Source organism: Triticum aestivum, chromosome 2A (assembly GCF_018294505.1).
Source record: "Triticum aestivum cultivar Chinese Spring chromosome 2A, IWGSC CS RefSeq v2.1, whole genome shotgun sequence".
Classification (NCBI taxonomy): Eukaryota; Viridiplantae; Streptophyta; class Magnoliopsida; order Poales; family Poaceae; genus Triticum; species Triticum aestivum.
In genome coordinates this window covers 542,239,518-542,258,190 of record NC_057797.1, presented here as the reverse complement: position 1 = coordinate 542,258,190, position 18,673 = coordinate 542,239,518, and the positions used below count along the sequence as shown (strand labels likewise).

The following is an 18,673-nucleotide window of genomic DNA, read 5'->3' as shown; positions in this document are numbered from 1 at the left end:
CGTAATTGTACTTTACTAGATATGGTGTGATCTATGATGTCTCTTACTCATTTACCGATATCGTTTGGGGTTATGCTTTAGAGACAGTTACATTCACATTAAATAGGGCACCATCAAAATCCGTTGAGACGACGCCTTATGAACTATGGTTTGGCAAGAGACCAAAGTTGTCGTTTCTTAAAGTTTGGGGCTGTGATGCTTATGTAAAAAAGCTTCAACATGATAATCTCAAACCCAAATCGGAGAAATGTGTCTTCATAGGATACCAAAAGGAAACTGTTGGGTACACCTTCTATCACAGATCCGAAGGCAAAACATTTGTTGCTAAGAATGGATCCTTTCTAGAGAAGGAGTTTCTCTCAAAAGAAGTGAGTGGGAGGAAAGTAGAACTTGATGAGGTAAGTGTACCTGCTCCCTTATTGGAAAGTAGTTCATCACAGAAACCAGTTCCTGTGAAACCTACACCAATTAGTGAGGAAGCTAATGATGATGATCATGAAACTTCAGATCAAGTTACTACCGAACCTCGTAGGTCAACCAGAGTAAGATCCACACCAGAGTGGTACGGTAATCCTGTTCTGGAGGTCATGTTGCTAGACCATGATGAACCTACGAACTATGAGGAAGCGATGATGAGCCCAGCTTCCGCAAAATGGCTTGAGGCCATGAAATCTGAGATGGGATCCATGTATGAGAACAAAGTGTGGACTTTGGTTGACTTGCCCGATGATCGGCAAGCCATCGATAATAAATGGATCTTTAAGAAGAAGACAGACACTGATGGTAATATTACTGTCTACAAAGCTCGGCTTGTTGCGAAAGGTTTTCGACAAGTTCAAGGAGTTGACTACGATGATACCTTCTCACCCGTAGCGATGCTTAAGTCTGTCTGAATCATGTTAGCTATTGCCGCATTTTATGATTATGAAATTTGGCAAATGGATGTAAAGACTACATTCCTGAATGGATTTCTGGAAGAAGAGTTGTATATGATGCAACCTGAAGGTTTTATTGATCCAAAAGGTGCTAACAAAGTGTGCAAGCTCCAGCAATCCATTTATGGACTGGTGCAAGCCTCTCGGAGTTGGAATAAATATTTTGATAGTGTGATCAAAGCATATGGTTTTATACAGACTTTTGGAGAAGCCTGTATTTATAAGAAAGTGAGTGGGAGCTCTGTAGCATTTCTAATATTCTATGTGGATGACATATTTTTGATTGGAAATGATATAGAATTTCTGGATAGCATAAAAGGATACTTGAATAAAAGTTTTTCAATGAAAGACCTCGGTGAAGCTTCTTACATATTAGGCATCAATATCTATAGAGATAGATCAAGACGCTTAATTGGACTTTCACAAAGCACATACCTTGACAAAGTTTTGAAGAAGTTCAAAATGGATCAAGCAAAGAAAGGGTTCTTGCCTGTATTACAAGGTGTGAAGTTGAGTAAGACTCAATGCCCGAGCACTGCAGAAGATAGAGAGAAAATGAAAGATGTTCCCTATGCTTCAGCCATAGGCTCTATCATGTATGCAATGCTGTGTACCATACCTGATGTGTGCCTTGCTATTAGTTTAGCAGGGAGATACCAAAGTAATCTAGGAGTGGATCACTGGACAACAGTCAAGAACATCCTGAAGTACCAGAAAAGGACTAAGGATATGTTTCTCGTTTATGGAGGTGACAAAGCGCTCATCATAAATGGTTACGTTGATGCAAGCTTTGACACTGATCCGGATGATTCTAAATTGCAAACCGGATACATGTTTATATTAAACGGTGGAGCTGTCAGTTGGAGCAGTTCTAAACAGAGCGTCGTGGTGGGATCTACATGTGAAGTGGAGTACATTGCTGCTTCGGAAGCAGCAAATGAAGGAGTCTGGATGAAGGAGTTCATATCCGATCTAGGTGTCATACCTAGTGCATCGGGTCCAATGAAAATATTTTGTGACAATACTGGTGCAATTGCCTTGGCAAAGGAATCCAGATTTCACAAGAGAACCAAGCACATCAAGAGACGCTTCAACTCCATCCGAGATCAAGTCCAGGTGGGAGACATAGAGATTTTCAAGATACACACGGATCTGAATGTTGCAGACCCATTGACTAAGCCTCTTCCACGAGCAAAACATGATCAGCACCAAGGCTCCATGGGTGTTAGAATCATTACTGTGTAATCTAGATTATTGACTCTAGTGCAAGTGGGAGACTGAAGGAAATATGCCCTAGAGGCAATAATAAAGTTATTATTTATTTCCTTATATCATGATAAATGTTTATTATTCATGCTAGAATTTTATTAACCGGAAACATAATACATGTGTGAATACATAGACAAACAGAGTGTCACTAGTATGCCTCTACTTGACTAGCTCGTTGATCAAATATGGTTATGTTTCCTAGCCATAGACATGAGTTGTCATTTTATTAATGGGATCACATCATTAGGAGAATGATGTGATTGACTTGACCCATTCCGTTAGCTTAGCACTTGATCGTTTTAGTATGTTGCTATTGCTTTCTTCATGACTCATACATGTTCCTATGACTATGAGATTATGCAACTCCCGTTTACCGGAGGAACACTTTGTGTGCTACCAAACGTCACAATGTAACTGGGTGATTATAAAGGTGCTCTACAGGTGTCTCCGAAGGTACTTGTTGAGTTGGCATATTTCGAGATTAGGATTTGTCACTCCGATTGTCGGAGAGGTATCTCTGGGGCCTCTCGGTAATGCACATCACTATAAGCCTTGCAAGCATTGTAACTAATGAGTTAGTTGAGGAATGATGCATTACAGAACGACTAAAGAGACTTGCCGGTAACGAGATTGAACTAGGTATTGAGATACCAACGATCGAATCTCGGGCAAGTAACATACCGATGACAAAGGGAACAACGTATGTTGCTATGCGGTTTGACCGAAGATCTTCGTAGAATATGTGGGAGCAAATATGAGCATCTAGGTTCCGCTATTGGTTATTGACCAGAGACGTGTCTCAGTCATGTCTACATAGTTCTCGAACCCGTAGGGTCCGTACGCTTAAAGTTCGGTGACGATCGTATTATGAGTTTCTGTGTTTTTGATGTACCGAAGGTAGTTCGAAGTCCCGGATATGATCGCAGACATGACGAGGATTCTCGAAATGGTCGAGACATAAAGATCCATATATTGGACGACTATATTTGGATACCGGAATGGTTCCGGGTGAGATCGGGAATATACCGGAGCACCGGGATGTTATCGGAACCCCCAGGAGGTATATGGGCCTTATTGGGCTTTAGTGGAAAGGAGGGGAAAGGAGCAAGGGAGGTGGTGCCCCCCTCCCCAAGCCCAATCCGAATTGGTAGGGGGACGGCCCCCCCCCTTTCCTTCCTCCCTCCTTCCTCTTCCTTCCCTCTCCTACTCCAAGTTGGAAAGGGGGGAATCCTACTCCTGATGGGAGTAGGACTCCCCATGGCGCGCCCTAGAGAGGCTCAGCCCTCCCCTCCTCCACTCCTTTATATACGAGGGCAGGGGGGCACCTCTAGACACAAGTTGATCAGTTGATCTATTCCAGCCGTGTGCGGTGCCCACTCCACCATATTCCACCTCGGTTATATCGTAGCGGTGCTTAGGCGAAGCCCTGCGTCGATAGCATCATCATCACCGTCACCACGCCGTCGTGCTGACGAAACTCCCCTGTGAAGCTTTGCTGGATCGGAGCTCGCGGGACGTCATCGAGTTGAACGTGTGTAGAACTCGGAGGTGCCGTGTGTTCGGTACTTGGATCGGTCGGATCGTGAAGACGTACGACTACATCAACCGCGTTGTGCTAACGCTTCCGCATTCAGTCTACGAGGGTACGTGGACACACTCTCCCCTCTTGTTGCTATGCATCACCATGATCCTGTCTGTGCGTAGGATTTTTTTTGAAATTACTACGTTCCCCAACACCTTAACCTCTTGAACAATCTCATGAAACACTAAGATCCCATCATGAAGCGCCAAAATCCCATCACTTGGGGTAGAACTTGCAGGACTTCGTACCTTGTACAAGCTCCTAATTGATTCACAATACTATGATTGAAAACTCTCAAGTAACTCGTAACTATCTAGGAGGCGCACACCCTACAACAAGAGTAATAAACAAAGAAAAGTCACTTGGACGAACTCAAAAGATCTCCAATCAGTGCACTTCCAAAAACACATAGGTTCTCTCTCTAACAAAGGATATGATTGGTGTAAGAAGAGAGAAACATGAAATGGAGTGGAATGAAGTGATACGATTGCCATAACGAAGAGGTATGCAAGTCTACATACAAAGCTCGACAAAAATCTGGCCGCTACCTTGAAAAATTAGCTAGTCCGAGTGTACTGGAGAAATAATCTCGAAACTATCACACACATCCAATATTTAAACTATGAACCCCACATGGCAGGGTGTTGATGGATAATTAATGAGATTCGTTGGATGCATTCACAACAGGCAATTTAGTACTCCCTCTATCCCATAATATAAGAATATTTTTGATACTACACTAGTGTCAAAAATATTCTTATATTATGGAACAGAGGAAGTACATATTAGTTGTAATAACATTTTATAGGACTATGGGCAGGAGGGAGTATTGCGTTTCTCAACACCAAGTTCCAAATCTTTTCCTATGTATTTAAAAAAAATATGGACCCACTTAGACGTTGGTCGGGAGGGATGGCATCTGCGAATGTTTTCGCTGGCAGTTTTAATTTTGAAGATGACAGTTTCTTCAGAACCACACGGCAGTTTCTGTCAAAGAATGCAAATTTTCGTTTAAAATTGTTACTGTTTGATCTCGAAACTAAAACTGCCATCAAAAGGGGATCGTTTTCCATTACTCTCCCAGAGAATGTCAGCCAAATAAGATTTCCGAAAAATTATAGGTATTTGCATAGTATTGCACAATCAATTGCAAAATTTTGGAAGAGGAAGGATTACGTGATTGTTAATTGGTGACCTGTATCTTGTACAGTATAGCACTGCAGTGTGTGTCGATGTCTCGATGATAGGAGTAGTCTCAATCTGTCACTCACGTAGATCACGAATCATAATCCAAAATCTTGCCCAGGATCCAACGGAAGCATACCGATTAGTGAAGCACATGGGATGGGGAAACTTGCACGAAACGTTCTGTCAGAGCCAGCAAAGCGTCCGCCCCTCCCTCCTCGGCTTCTCCGACCGGAAGCCATTCCACCCCGCTCCCTCTCCCTCTCCCCAAAACCACCCAAAACCCTCTCCGGTCTGCTCTCCTCTTCGCCTGCTACCAAATCCATCGCCGCCGCCTCCTCCCCGGCCTCCGCCGCAATGCTGGTCCCTCTCCGGCCACCTCTACCGCGCCGTCGCCGCCTCCGCCTCCGCTGATGTGCTGCTCCCGCTCCGCCGTCTGCCCGGCCACCTCCGCCGCTCCCTCTCCACCGCCGCCTCGAACCCTCCCTGGGCGATGATCTACCGCCTGTCGGAGACGACGAACTACACGCGAGGCGCGTCCTTCTCGCTGGCGCCGCCGCCGTCGGCCACTCTCTTCTCCATCCCCGAGAGGGCGTACGACCTGGAGGAACGCAAGCGCAACCCCGACCGCAGGTACGTTAACTTGCACGCCAGCGTCGTCTTCGCCGCGAGCCAGGACGGCCTTCTCCTCTTGAAGACCACGAGGATCCGTTTGAGCGCCCACACGGCCGCGGGGCTGAACCTGGCCCGCCCCACGGAACAGAAAGCCAAGGTGGTCATGGATGAGGCCGTCGAGAAGGAGTTCGTGCGCTACATGTGCAACCCCGTTACTGGCCAGCTTGTCCGCCTTCCGGACTACTTGGGCATTTAGGAGATCTTGCAGACGGCCACGGGCCTGCTCACCCAAGCAGACGGCGGGCACGGGCCGCCTAAGAGGTACGCCGTTGTTGAGCTCCTAGAGCTCAACGGCGAGGGGCGCTTCGTGGTGTTTTGCTTCTCCTCGGACACAGGGAAATGGGACGCCACGGTGCGGCCATCTCCGCTGCAGCCTGGGCGCGAGATGCACTTGTTGAATCACGAGGTGCTGGCCTTTGGTGGACGTCTGTGGTGGGTGGATGTGAGCTTGGGCGTCCTCTCCATGGACCCGTTCAGTGACAAGTGTGAGCTCCGCCACATCAAGCTGCCTCCCGGCAGCGTCCTTCCTCGCCAATCGCACGCAGAGATTTGCGACCTTATCAAATACAGGCGGATGGGTGTCAGCGACGGGAGGCTGCTGTATGTCGAGGTTTCAATGGAGGCGCCCTACCAGATCAGGTCATTCGTGCTGGACGACGAGAGCGGCCGCTGGACGTTGGAGCACCAGGTGTCACTGGATGCCAAGGAGAGGCCTTTGGTTGGCGCCATTGATCCGCTCAACGCTGACTTGCTGTACCTCAACTTGGGCGCTGAAGTTATTGTTAGCATGGACATGCGCCGGAACAGGATCATTGCTCAGTCATCTGTGTTGGCCAGTGGTATCCATCCATGCTATTGCGGGTCAAATGTGTTCTTGCCATGTGTGCTCCCGTCATTTCTTGGATCAAGCCATATTCCAGGTGAATCACAATACTCTACAGCATTTCTCTTAAGTTCGTGTACTAGTTAAGATATCCTCCTGCCATGCTTGCTAAGCATGTACTATTACTAGTTACTACTAGGTACTTTGGGCTGGTAATTAGTCTATCTATTTTACATGTTACTTGGATCTTGTGTCTCTAGCCTTCGATATCATGTTTGTTTGTGGTGTTCAGCGTCTCCGAACAAAAGTTGGGTTTTGACTTGGTCTTAAATAAAGTTTTGATATGGGTGATTTAGCTCGTCTACAGAAAATTCGTAACTTTTTGTTTGCTGTGATGGTACACTTTAGCTTGGACTAAGAACAACCATATATGGTTAGCAATGGTGTGTATTCTCAGTTACGAAATTGTGCATATGTTCCGATAACAGTTTATCAAAATGGGGTTTGTGGTATGGCATTATACTTTATTTTCTGAACATATGGAAACTCTGAAGTAATAAATCTGATGGGTTCTTGGCAATGGCTTTGGCCTGAACAATTTTTATTTTTTTTGAAATGTTGGCCTGAACAAGTTGAAGTGTGGATATTTTCTGCTCCATAGTGTAGCAGCCTTCTTTGTTCTTTTTTAGAAAATGATAGCCACTCCTCAAGTACTTTGTATTCACTTAATAACCACACCTCTATACTTTGTTTATTTCACCGACTACTCAAGTATTGTCTTCAAAATTGATTTATTCTCTGATAGTCTGATTAACAATAAGGCAATATATAAGTTATGGGCATCGTGTGCTGAATTCATGATAACATGTTCTATGCATCAGTTCTGTCACTAGCACAATTCAGTATGCAATGCACAGATATATATACACTGTTACAAAGTGTTGCCTGTTAATATTGTAGTTGTCGTTCAAGTTCTTGTACCTTGATCAAAGGATGCCTGCTTTTCCAGGTGATCACAGCAGTGGCGGATCCAGGAAATCAACTTTGGGTGTTCAATTTTTTTTCACCCTGACAGAGAAGTCCATTGGCCCATAGCAATACAGATTGTTCACAAAAACAAAAATAGCTCAAAAGAGGAAGAAACTTACAAAGAGCTATATATCTACTCCCTCCGTTCCAAAATAGATTACTCAACTTTTGTACTAATGTTAGTACAAAGTTGGGTCATCTATTTTGAAACGGATGGAGTAATTCCAAAAATAATTCATATGTTATTTTTTTACTAATGAATTCAATCCAAAGATAATTTATTTGTTGTTTTTAAATCAACAGTCTTCCTCTTTACTAATGTGGTCATGTGTAGAGCTATCTATTTCTAAATGACTAAATCCAAATATAAGCTCCTACAAATGTACATGCCGCTCATTCCATGACCCGTTTGTGCTGATGTTGCATCCGCGGCAGGCATGGCACTGCACGGCTTGACTATGGGGGCTCCATCCAGTTCGCCTCCGGTGCCGTCGGCTTGGTCGAGCCCTCCACCGGTACAGCCGCACGCCCGCTCAGGCCCCGTGCTAGTTCGGCTCTGGTGCCGGTGGATTTGCTGAATTTAGACTGAGTTTTTTAATGGGCATTTGAACTAAGTTGAGCTGCTGAGTATCTCTAGTGTTGTCCTGCGTGAGAGTGTGAGAGCAGAGGCGGTTTGTTGCTGCTCTTGGGCTGCTGGTTACTGGGCTGTGCCGCTGCAGCCGATGGGCTTATTGATCTGTTTTGCCACACGAGAGCTTAGTATTTTTGTCATTTACATATATATAGTTTTTTTTGCAGGACATTTTGGGTGTACATCTGTACACCCATGACCAATAGTGGATCCGCCCCTGGATCACAGCATGATATCTACCGTATAAGTATTGTGCTGTTTATACTCTTAGTTGCTATGTGTGTTGAGTAAGGTGTTAAGAGTTCCTGGTAACCTGCTCTATGCATTGTAACTTCAATACTACTTTATAGCTCAATTATTGTTTTCTAGATCAAGGAAGAGTTTACACCCCTTGGCCCCTGCATCAATAATTCATCACACAGCCAAATTTTAGTGCATTGTTTCCGCTAACACTGATATTAGAACAAAAGCAAAATTATGTTAAATGATGCTCTCAGGCAGCACTAATTTTATGATGTTGATGCCACCCATTGTAAAAACATTATGTGTCATTATGGTGGCTTTCATTCAAATTCTTGTATCTTGACCAAAGGAACTTCTTTTCAGGCAAGAAGGGTGCCCCAAAACAGCTAACTTTAGCTGATGTTCTGGTTCGTTCAGACAAATGCTAGAAGAAATGAAGGTACCAAGTTACCAGCCATTGTATCTCTTGGTTGAAGTCTTTTTATTGACCCACTCTTGCTATATATCATACATTCACATGTTTAGGATGATGTATTCGTCTTACATATAGTCAGCGCATTGAGTTTATGACTTGATATAAATGTTGTGCGTAGTTTCTCAATGACTACTAGTTGTTGTCCAATATACCAGCATCCTACTAGACCGTCATTGCTTATCTGGTTGGTATTTCAACAGAATTAGTAATTTGTTTGGGACTCAAAATACTAGTTGCATAATTACATGTTAGTGTTAATGATATTTCTCACATTTGTTATAAAAAATATTCATTTCACAATGCAGTCTTATATCAATAGCTTGTATATTGTATTGATGGTGGTGCTGACAATATTTGTGTTTGTTTTACCGTGCACCTTTCAGATGGGTGTATTTTTGTTTCTTAGCTAGTAGACCTGATTAAATTCGCAAGTGCAAATTAGGCATGAAGTTGTGTAGCGTATAAGACCATGACGGATGTATAGCATTGCCATCACTAGTCTTTCCTTTTCCTGAAGTATTACCACTAGTCAAGCCTGAAACTCAAGCTTGTTATTTCTCAACAAGTGATCACTGTTTTTCTGCTTCAATCAAGTAGAAAATAAGCATGTTGCACACTGGCCAAGTACTACTGTAGTAGTGACTGTTTGTTTAAAATAACACACTGCGTTATCTTTTTTTATATCACGTTTTCCTTGTCGAAATGCACCTCATGCTCATATTGAAACATCCCTGAAGTTTCATACTGTATATTTCACTAACTTTCCGTGTTCATTTCTTAGAACTAACAGGTGCAGGTGCTCTGATGGCTTAGGAAGCTGATGATGGTAGTTTGGTGAACTCTCGTTTTGCGGAAAACCTGGAGAAACATGCTGTTTTAGGAATTTGGTCGCATTTTGGGGTTAGGATTAACCTGAGAAGTTTGGCCTTGCTGTAGTTTGCTGACGAACCATGTGAGTTGTTCCGGACCTACAGTGTCAGCCTGAATATTCGCAGCATATTTCTCAATTGAACCACCAGGTAATATGGCCAGTACATCGAGCTGTTACGTTCTGCTATTGTTAAGTGAGAAACCATGGGGAATTTTTTTTAACTGAATGTGCCGTGGTGGCTGACATTCAGATTCAGTCGTTGTGGCCTTCTGAATGTGGCCTGCTATGCTAATTCAGCCCATCGGGGAGAGCAGCCAGTTTGACTGAAAACTTTTGGTGGCCGTGCTGTTGCATCCTCATCAACCTCTTCCCAGCTTAGGTATCTAAGGCTTCCTAACCCATCCCATAAAAGGCCATAAGACCATAAGGGTGTAAAAAATCGATTATACTTCCTTATGGGGCACCTAGCCGATCCCCTAAAAAGCATAGTGGGGTAATTTTTTTACTCCAACTCCCGATATCCCCAAATCTCCCTAAATATACTCACTCCCGCGATGGCCGAGTAAGACTGGTGCCTCTCTTTCTCCTACCCAGCGTCGCCCGTCTCCCGGCGACGCAGCCGCCATGCCCCACCCCCCTCCCCCGCCGCCACCAATGACAGTCTGGTTGGCCGGAATGGATAGCCCAGCCTCTTTCCTCACCCCGCTGGCCATCGTCGCCGGAAATCACCCACGCACCGAAGGAGAGTTTGGGGATGAAAAATAACCCACCGCGTCCAAGCTCCTCCAACCGCTCCAATGGCCTCCAGGGTGGCCACCGCCTCTCCGGCAACGGCCCGCCACCCTCCCGCCGCACCTGTCGGAGCCAAACGAGCTCGAAAGCCGCCAGCACTCGCTGGGGCGGCCGCGAAGAAGAAGATGAAGAAGGCCAAAGTGGCGCCTCGTGCTGCAACTCCGGCGGCCCCTACGGCCACTGCTCCGGCACGGGCGGCGGCTTCAGCCGGCAAGAAGCATCACGGTCGCCAAGTGCTCGATGAAATTCCTACAAGGTAAAAAGAAAAACCTCGCGTCTTGTTGGTATCCGATAGTGATTGTTGGTAGTGTTTGCTTTGTTTATTGTAGTGCGGAGATGAACACGGTCGAATTCCTCGCCTCCTTGGAGTCCTCGACCGCCGTTGGACTTGACGAGCTCAACTACGACTCGTTTGGGGATCATTTGGAGGTCGTCCAAGACATGGAGCAAGAGGTGACCGGGGAAGAGGAGGAGGCCGAGGAGGTGGAGGCCGAAGAGGTGGTGGCCGAGGAAGAGGAGGTTGCGGAGGTAACCGAAGCAAGCACGAAGGTGCCAAGGTGTCGCACCCAAAACGACAACCTAAAGGAGGATATTGCTCTTTGCGATGCTTGGTGCGCGATCTTCATGTATGCAACGACCGGAACGGATCAAACCAAAACCATGTTTCGGGAGAGAATTATCGACCACTACAACAACTCCGTCGATGTGCGATCAAGCTGTACGCAAGGTTCTCTTGGGCATTGTTGGGGCCCCATTCATGATCAATGCCATCGATGGTCCGGGTGCATCAACCAAGTGAATCATGCGCCATCGAGCAGTGTGCAAGTGGAGGAGTATGCCCCTGACATCCAAGAACTATTCAAGCATAAAAACACCAAGTTCGGTCACAAGCCCTTCACGTTGCACCATTGCTATAAAGAGCTATGCAAAAACGAGAAGTGGATCCAAAGAATCGCAGAGACCACTCCAAAGAGATCAAGGTTGAGCCTATCTGTTGAGGATGACGACAAGGTTGACGAAGATGCCAACAATAGACCGGAGGGGAACAAGATTGCAAAAGAAAGAAAGAAGAGAAATTATTCGGTGGCACTTACAAAGAAGAACTTGTGGCAATGATCGAGACCAATAAGGTGTTGGAGGTCGAGCGCAAAGAAGAGAAGATGGCAAGGCGGAATGAGCTCAGGGTGTTGGAGGATGAGAAATGGAAGGCCAAATTGGCGGCCGAAAATAGAAAGTTGAACGCGGAGGAGCGTAGGCTTGCACTTGAGGAGGAGAGGATTTGTGATGCCAAGAAGGCCGAAGAATGTGTTATCATGTTCATGAATCCAAACACAATGGACGAAACTGCAAGAAAGTATTGGGAGCTCACTCGTGGAGAGATCTTGGAAGCCTCTCTTCGGAATGTTTGTGGTGACCAAGGGGGTGGTGGCGGTGATGGTGTTGATCGAGGTGGCCGAGGGGGCGGTGCGGTGATGGTGTTGATGGTGGTGGCCGAGGGGGTGGTGGTGGCCGAGAGGATGGTGGTGCTGGAAATATGCCCTAGAGGCAATAATAAATTGATTATTATTATATTTCCTTGTTCATGATAATCGTTTATTATCCATGCTAGAATTGTATTGATAGGAAACTCAGATACATGTGTGGATACATAGACAACACCATGTCCCTAGTAAGCCTCTAGTTGACTAGCTCGTTGATCAATAGATGGTTACGGTTTCCTAACCATGGACATTGGATGTCGTTGATAACGGGATCACATCATTAGGAGAATGATGTGATGGACAAGACCCAATCCTAAGCCTAGCACAAAGATCGTGTAGTTCATATACTAAAGCTTTTCTAAATGTCAAGTATCATTTCCTTAGACCATGAGATTGTGCAACTCACGGATACCGTAGGAATACTTTGGGTGTGCCAAACGTCACAACATAACTGGGTGACTATAAAGGTACACTACAGGTATCTTCGAAAGTGTCTGTTGGGTTGGCACGAATCGAGACTGGGATTTGTCACTCCGTGTAAACGGAGAGGTATCTCTGGGCCCACTCGGTAGTACATCATCATAATGTGCACAATGTGACCAAGGAGTTGATCACGGGATGATGTGTTACGGAACAAGTAAAAGAGACTTGCCGGTAACGAGATTGAACAAGGTATCGGGATACCGACGATCGAATCTTGGGCAAGTACAATACCGCTAGACAAAGGGAATTGTATACGGGATTGATCGAATCCTCGACATTGTGGTTCATCCGATGAGATCATCGTGGAACATGTAGGAACCAACATGGGTATCCAGATCCCGCTGTTGGTTATTGACCGGAGAACGTCTCGGTCATGTCTGCATGGTTCCCGAACCCGTTGGGTCTACACACTTAAGGTTCGATGACGCTAGGGTTATAGGGAATAGATATACGTGGTTACCGACTGTTGTTCGGAGTCCCGGATGAGATCCCGGACGTCACGAGGAGTTCCGGAGTGGTCCAGAGGTAAAGATTTATATATGGGAAGTCCTGTTTTGGTCACCGGAAAAGTTTTGGGTTTTATCGGTAACGTACCGGGACCACCGGGAGGGTCCCGGGGGTCCATCAAGTGGGGCCACCAGTCCCGGAGGGCTGCATGGGCCAAGTGTGGGAGGGGACCAGCCCCAGGTGGGCTGGGGCGCCCCCCCCCCCCACCAAGGCCCAAGGCGCAAGGGAGAGTGGAAGGGGGCAAACCCTAGGCTCAGATGGGCCTAAGGCCCACCTAGTGGTGCGCCCCCCTCTCTCCCCCCTTGGCCGCCCCCCTTAGATGGGATCTAGGCTGGCCGCCACCCCTAGGGGTGGAAACCTAGTTGGGGGCGCAGCCCCTCCCCTCCCCCTATATATACTTGAGGTTTGGGCTGCCCAACACACATGAGTTTCTCTCCTTCTTGGCGCAGCCCTACCCCTCTCCCTCCTCGTCATTTGCGGTGCTTGGCAAAGCCCTGCTGGAGTACCACGCTCCTCCACCACCACCACGCCGTTGTGCTGCTGCTGGATGGAGTCTTCCTCAACCTCTCCCTCTCTCCTTGGTGGATCAAGGCATGGGAGACGTCGTCGGGCTGTACGTGTGTTGAACGCGGAGGTGTCGTCCGTTCGGCACTAGGATCTCCGGTGATTTGGATCACGACGAGTACGACTCCTTCAACCCCGTTCTCTTGAACGCTTCCGCTTAGCGATCTACAAGGGTATGTAGATTCACTCTCCTTCCCCTCGTTGCTGGTTTCTCCATAGATAGATCTTGGTGACACGTAGGAAAATTTTGAATTTCTGCTATGTTCCCCAACAATGGCATCATGAGCTAGGTCTATTGCGTAGATTCTATGCACGAGTAGAACACAAAGTAGTTGTGGGTGTTGATTTTGTTCAATATGCTTACCGTTACTAGTCCAATCTTGTTTCGACGGTATTGTGGGATGAAGCGGCCCGGACCGACCTTACACGTACTCTTACGTGAGACTGGTTCCACCGATTGACATGCACTAGTTGCATAAGGTGGCTAGCGGGTGTCTGTCTCTCCCACTTTAGTCGGAACGGATTCGATGAAAAGGGTCCTTATGAAGGGTAAATAGCAATTGGCATATCACGTTGTGGTTTTGCGTAGGTAAGAAACATTCTTGCTAGAAACCCATAGCAGCCACGTAAAACATGCAAACAACAATTAGAGGACGTCTAACTTGTTTTTGCAGGGTATGCTATGTGATGTGATATGGCCAAGAAGAATGTGATGAATGATATGTGATGTATGAGATTGATCATGTTCTTGTAATAGGAATCACGACTTGCATGTCGATGAGTATGACAACCGGCAGGAGCCATAGGAGTTGTCTTTATTTATTGTATGACCTGCGTGTCATTGAACAACGCCATGTAATTACTTTACTTTATTGCTAACCGGTAGCCATAATAGTAGAAGTAATAGTTGGCGAGCAACTTCATGGAGACACGATGATGGAGATCATGATGATGGAGATCATGGTGTCATGCCAGTGACAAGATGATCATGGAGCCCCAAGATGAAGATCAAAGGAGCTATATGATATTGGCCATATCATGTCACTATTATTTGATTGCATGTGATGTTTATCATGTTTTTGCATCTTGTTTACTTAGAACGACGGTAGTAAATAAGATGATCCCTCATAATAATTTTAAGAAAGTGTTCCCCCTAACTGTGCACCGTTGCGACAGTTCGTTGTTTCGAAGCACCACGTGATGATCGGGTGTAATAGATTCTAACGTTCACATACAACGGCTGTAAGACAGATTTACACACGCGAAACACTTAGGTTGACTTGACGAGCCTAGCATGTACAGACATGGCCTCGGAACACAAGAGATCGAAAGGTCGAGCATGAGTCGTATGGTAGATACGATCAACATGAAGATGTTCACCGATGTTGACTAGTCCGTCTCATGTGATGATCGGACACGGCCTAGTTGGCTCGGATCATGTAATCACTTAGATGACTAGAGGGATGTCTATCTGAGTGGGAGTTCGTAAGATGAACTTAATTATCCTGAACATAGTCAAAAAGATCTTTGCAAATTATGTCGTAAGCTCGCGCTTTAGTTCCACTGTTTAGATATATTCCTAGAGAAAATATAGTTGAAAGTTGACAGTAGCAATTATGCGGACAGTAGAAAGCTTATGTCCTTAATGCACCGCTCAGTGTGCTGAACCCCAAACGTCATTTGTGGATGTTACGAACATCGGACATACACGTTTAGATAACTACGTGATAGTTCAGTTAAACGGTTTAGAGTTGAGGCACCAAAGACATTTTTCGAAACGTCGCGGAACATATGAGATGTTTCGAGGGCTGAAATTGGGATTTCAGGCTCGTGCCCACGTCAGGAAGTATGAGACCTTCGACGATTTTCTTAGCCTGCAAACTAAGGGAGAAAAGCTCAATCGTTGAGCTTGTGCTCAGATTGTCTGAGTGCCACAATCACTCGAATCGAGTGGGAGTTGATCTTCCAAAGATAGTGATGTTTCTCCAAAGTCATTGCCACCAAGCTGCTAGAGCTTCTTGATGAACTATAACATATCAGGGATAGATATGATGATCCTTGAAATATTCACGATGTTTGACACCGCGAAAGTAGAAATCAAGAAGGAGCATCAATTGTTGATGGTTAGTGAAACCACTAGTTTCAAGAAGGGCAAGGGCAAGAAGGGATACTTCATGAAACGGCAAATCAGCTGCTGCTCTAGTGGAGAAACCCAAGGTTGAACCCAAAAGACTGAGTGCTTCTGTAATAAGGGAAACAGCCACTGGAGTAGAATTACCCTAGATACTTGGTAGATGAGAAGGCTGTCGATAGAAGTATATTGGATATACATTATGTTAATGTGTACTTTACTAGTACTCCTAGTAGCACCAGGGTATTAGATACCGGTTCGGTTGCTAAGTGTTAGTAACTCGAAATAAAAGCTATGGAATAAACGGAGACTAGCTAAAGGTGAGCTGGCGATATGTGTTGGAAGTTTTTCCAAGCTTGATGTGATCAAGCATCGCACGCTCCCTCTACCATCGAGATTGGTGTTTGCGTTGAGCATAGACATGATTGGATTATGTCTATCGCAATACGGTTATTCATTTAAGGAGAATAATGGTTACTCTGTTTATTTGAATAATACCTTCAATGGTCTTGCACCTAAAATGAATGGTTCATTGAATCTCGATCGTAGTGATACACATGTTCATGCCAAAAGATATAAGATAGTAATGATAGTACCACCTACTTGTGGCACTGCCACGTAAGTCATATCAGTATAAAACGCATGAAGAAGCTCCATGTTGATGGATCTTTGGGCTCACTCGTTTTTGAAAAGTTTGAGACATGCGAACCATGTCTATTGGTGTATATGCATGAAGAAACTCCATGCAAATGGACCGTTTGGACTCACTTGATTTTGAATCACTTGAGACATGCAAATCATACCACATGGGCAAGATGACTGAAAGCCTCGTTTTCAGTAAAATGGAACTAGAAAGCAACTTGTTGGAAGTAATACATTTTGATGTGTGCAGTCCAATGAGTGCTGAGGCGTGTAGTGGATATTGTTATGTTCTTACTTCACAGATGATTTGAGTAGATGTTGAGTATATTTACTTGATGAATCACGAGTCTGAATTATTGAAAGGTTCAAGTAATTTCAGGGTGAAGTTGAAAGATCATCGTGACAAGAGGATAAAATATCTATGGTATGATCATAGAGATGAATATCTGAATTACGAGTTTGGCACAGAATTAAGACATTGTGGAAATTGTCTCACAACTAATACAACCTGAAACACCATAGTGTGATGGTGTGTCCGAACATCATAACTGCACCCTATTGGATATGATGCATACCATGATGTTTCTTATCGAATTACCACGATAGTTTATGGGTTAGGCATTAGAGACAGCCACATTCACTTTAAATAGGGTACCATGTAATTCCGATGAGATGACACCGTATGAACTATGGTTTAGAGAAACCTAAGCTATCATTTCTTAAAAGTTTGGGGCTGCGACGCTTATGTGAAAAAGTTTCAGGCTGATAAGCTCGAACCCAAAGCGGATAAATGCATCTTCATAGGACACCCAAAACAGTTGGGTATACCTCATGTCTCAGATCCGAAAGCAATAAGGGATTGTTTCTAGAATCGGGTCCTTTCTCGAGGAAAAGTTTCTCTCGAAGGAATTGAGTGGGAGAATGGTGGAGACTTGATGAGGTTATTGAACCGTCACTTCAACTAGTGTATAGCAGGGCACAAAGAGTTGTTCCTGTGGCACCTACACCAATTGAAGTGGAAGCTTATGATATTGTTCATGAGACTTCGGATCAAGTCACTCCCAAACCTCGTAGGATGACAAGGATGTGTACTACTTCAAAGTGGTACGTAAAGTCATGTTGCTAGACAACAATGAACCTACGAGCTATGGAGAAGCGATGGTGGGCCCGGATTCCGATAAATGGCTCAAGGCCATAAAATTCGAGAAAGGATCCATGTATGAAAACAAAGTGTAGACTTTGGCAGAACGGCTCGATGGTCGTAAGGCTGTTGAGTACAGATGGATTTTAAAAGGAAGACGGACAATGATGGTAAGTGTCACCATTAATAAAGCTCGACTTGTCGTTAAGATGTTTTCCGACAAGTTCAAGGAGTTGACTACGATGAGACTTTCTCACTCGTAGCGATGCTAAGAGTCTGTTGGAATTATATTAGCGATTACTGCATTATTTATGAAATCTTGCAGATAGGATGTCAAAACATTGTTTCCTCGAGGATTTTCTTGAGGAAAGGTTCTATGTGATACAACCGAAAGGTTTTGTCAATCCTGAAAGATGCTAATAAGTATGCAAAGCTCCAGCAATCCTTCTAAGGACTGGAGTAAGCATCTCGGAGTTGGAATGTATGCTTTGATGAGATGATCAAAGTTTTGGGTGTATACAAAGTTTGTGAGAAACTTGTATTTCCAAAGAAGTGAGTGGGAGCACTATAGAATTTCTGATGAGTATATGTTGTTGACATATTGCGGATAAGAAATGATGTAGAATTTCTGGAAAGCATATAGGGTTATTTGGAAAGTGTTTTTCAATGGAAAGCCTGGATTAAGCTACTTGAACATTGAGCATCTAGATCTATGAGGATAGATCAAAAATTCTAAATGGTACTTTCAAATGAGCACATACCTTGACATGATCTTGAAGGTGTTCAAGATGGATCAGTCAAGGAAGGAGTTCTTGCCTGAGTTGTAAGGTATGAAGTTAAGACTTAAAGCTCGACCACGGCAGAAGAAAGAGAAAGGATGAATGTCGTCCCCTATGCTTTTGTCATAGGTTGTATACGGTATGCCATGCTGAGTACCGCACCTGATGTGTGCCTTGCCACATGTCTGGCAAGAGGGTACAAAGGTGATCCAGGAGTGGATCACTAGATAGCGGTCAAAATTGTCCTTGGAGTAATAAGGACATGTTTCTCGATTATGGAGGTGATAAAGAGTTCGGCGTAAAGGGTTACATCGATGCAAGCTTTAACACCTATCCGAATGACTCTGAATAGCAAACCGGATACGTATAGTGGAGCAACCATTTGGAATAGCTCCAAGTGGAGCGTGGAAGCAACATTTATAATATGACCTAGAG

At 44.9% G+C, this 18,673-nt stretch overlaps 1 protein-coding gene across 4 annotated transcripts; it reads left to right on the top strand.

Moving 5' to 3' along the window:
• Positions 1–6,031: 6,031 nt before the first annotated feature.
• Positions 6,032–9,899, top strand: LOC123189326 (uncharacterized). Of its 4 annotated transcripts, none has more exons than XR_006495703.1 (3): positions 6,032–6,566; positions 7,479–8,811; positions 9,629–9,899. XR_006495703.1 is itself a non-coding variant. In XM_044601721.1 (3 exons), the coding sequence occupies exons 1-2, from the start codon at positions 6,032–6,034 to the stop codon at positions 8,798–8,800; spliced, it is 600 nt and encodes a 199-aa protein (XP_044457656.1). In that variant the 3' UTR covers positions 8,801–8,811; positions 9,629–9,899. The 4 variants fall into 4 exon arrangements, 3 of the variants coding, with proteins under 3 accessions (XP_044457656.1, XP_044457655.1, XP_044457654.1); XM_044601721.1 differs by having other exon boundaries at positions 8,736–8,811; XM_044601720.1 differs by having other exon boundaries at positions 8,736–9,899.
• Positions 9,900–18,673: the final 8,774 nt, after the last annotated feature.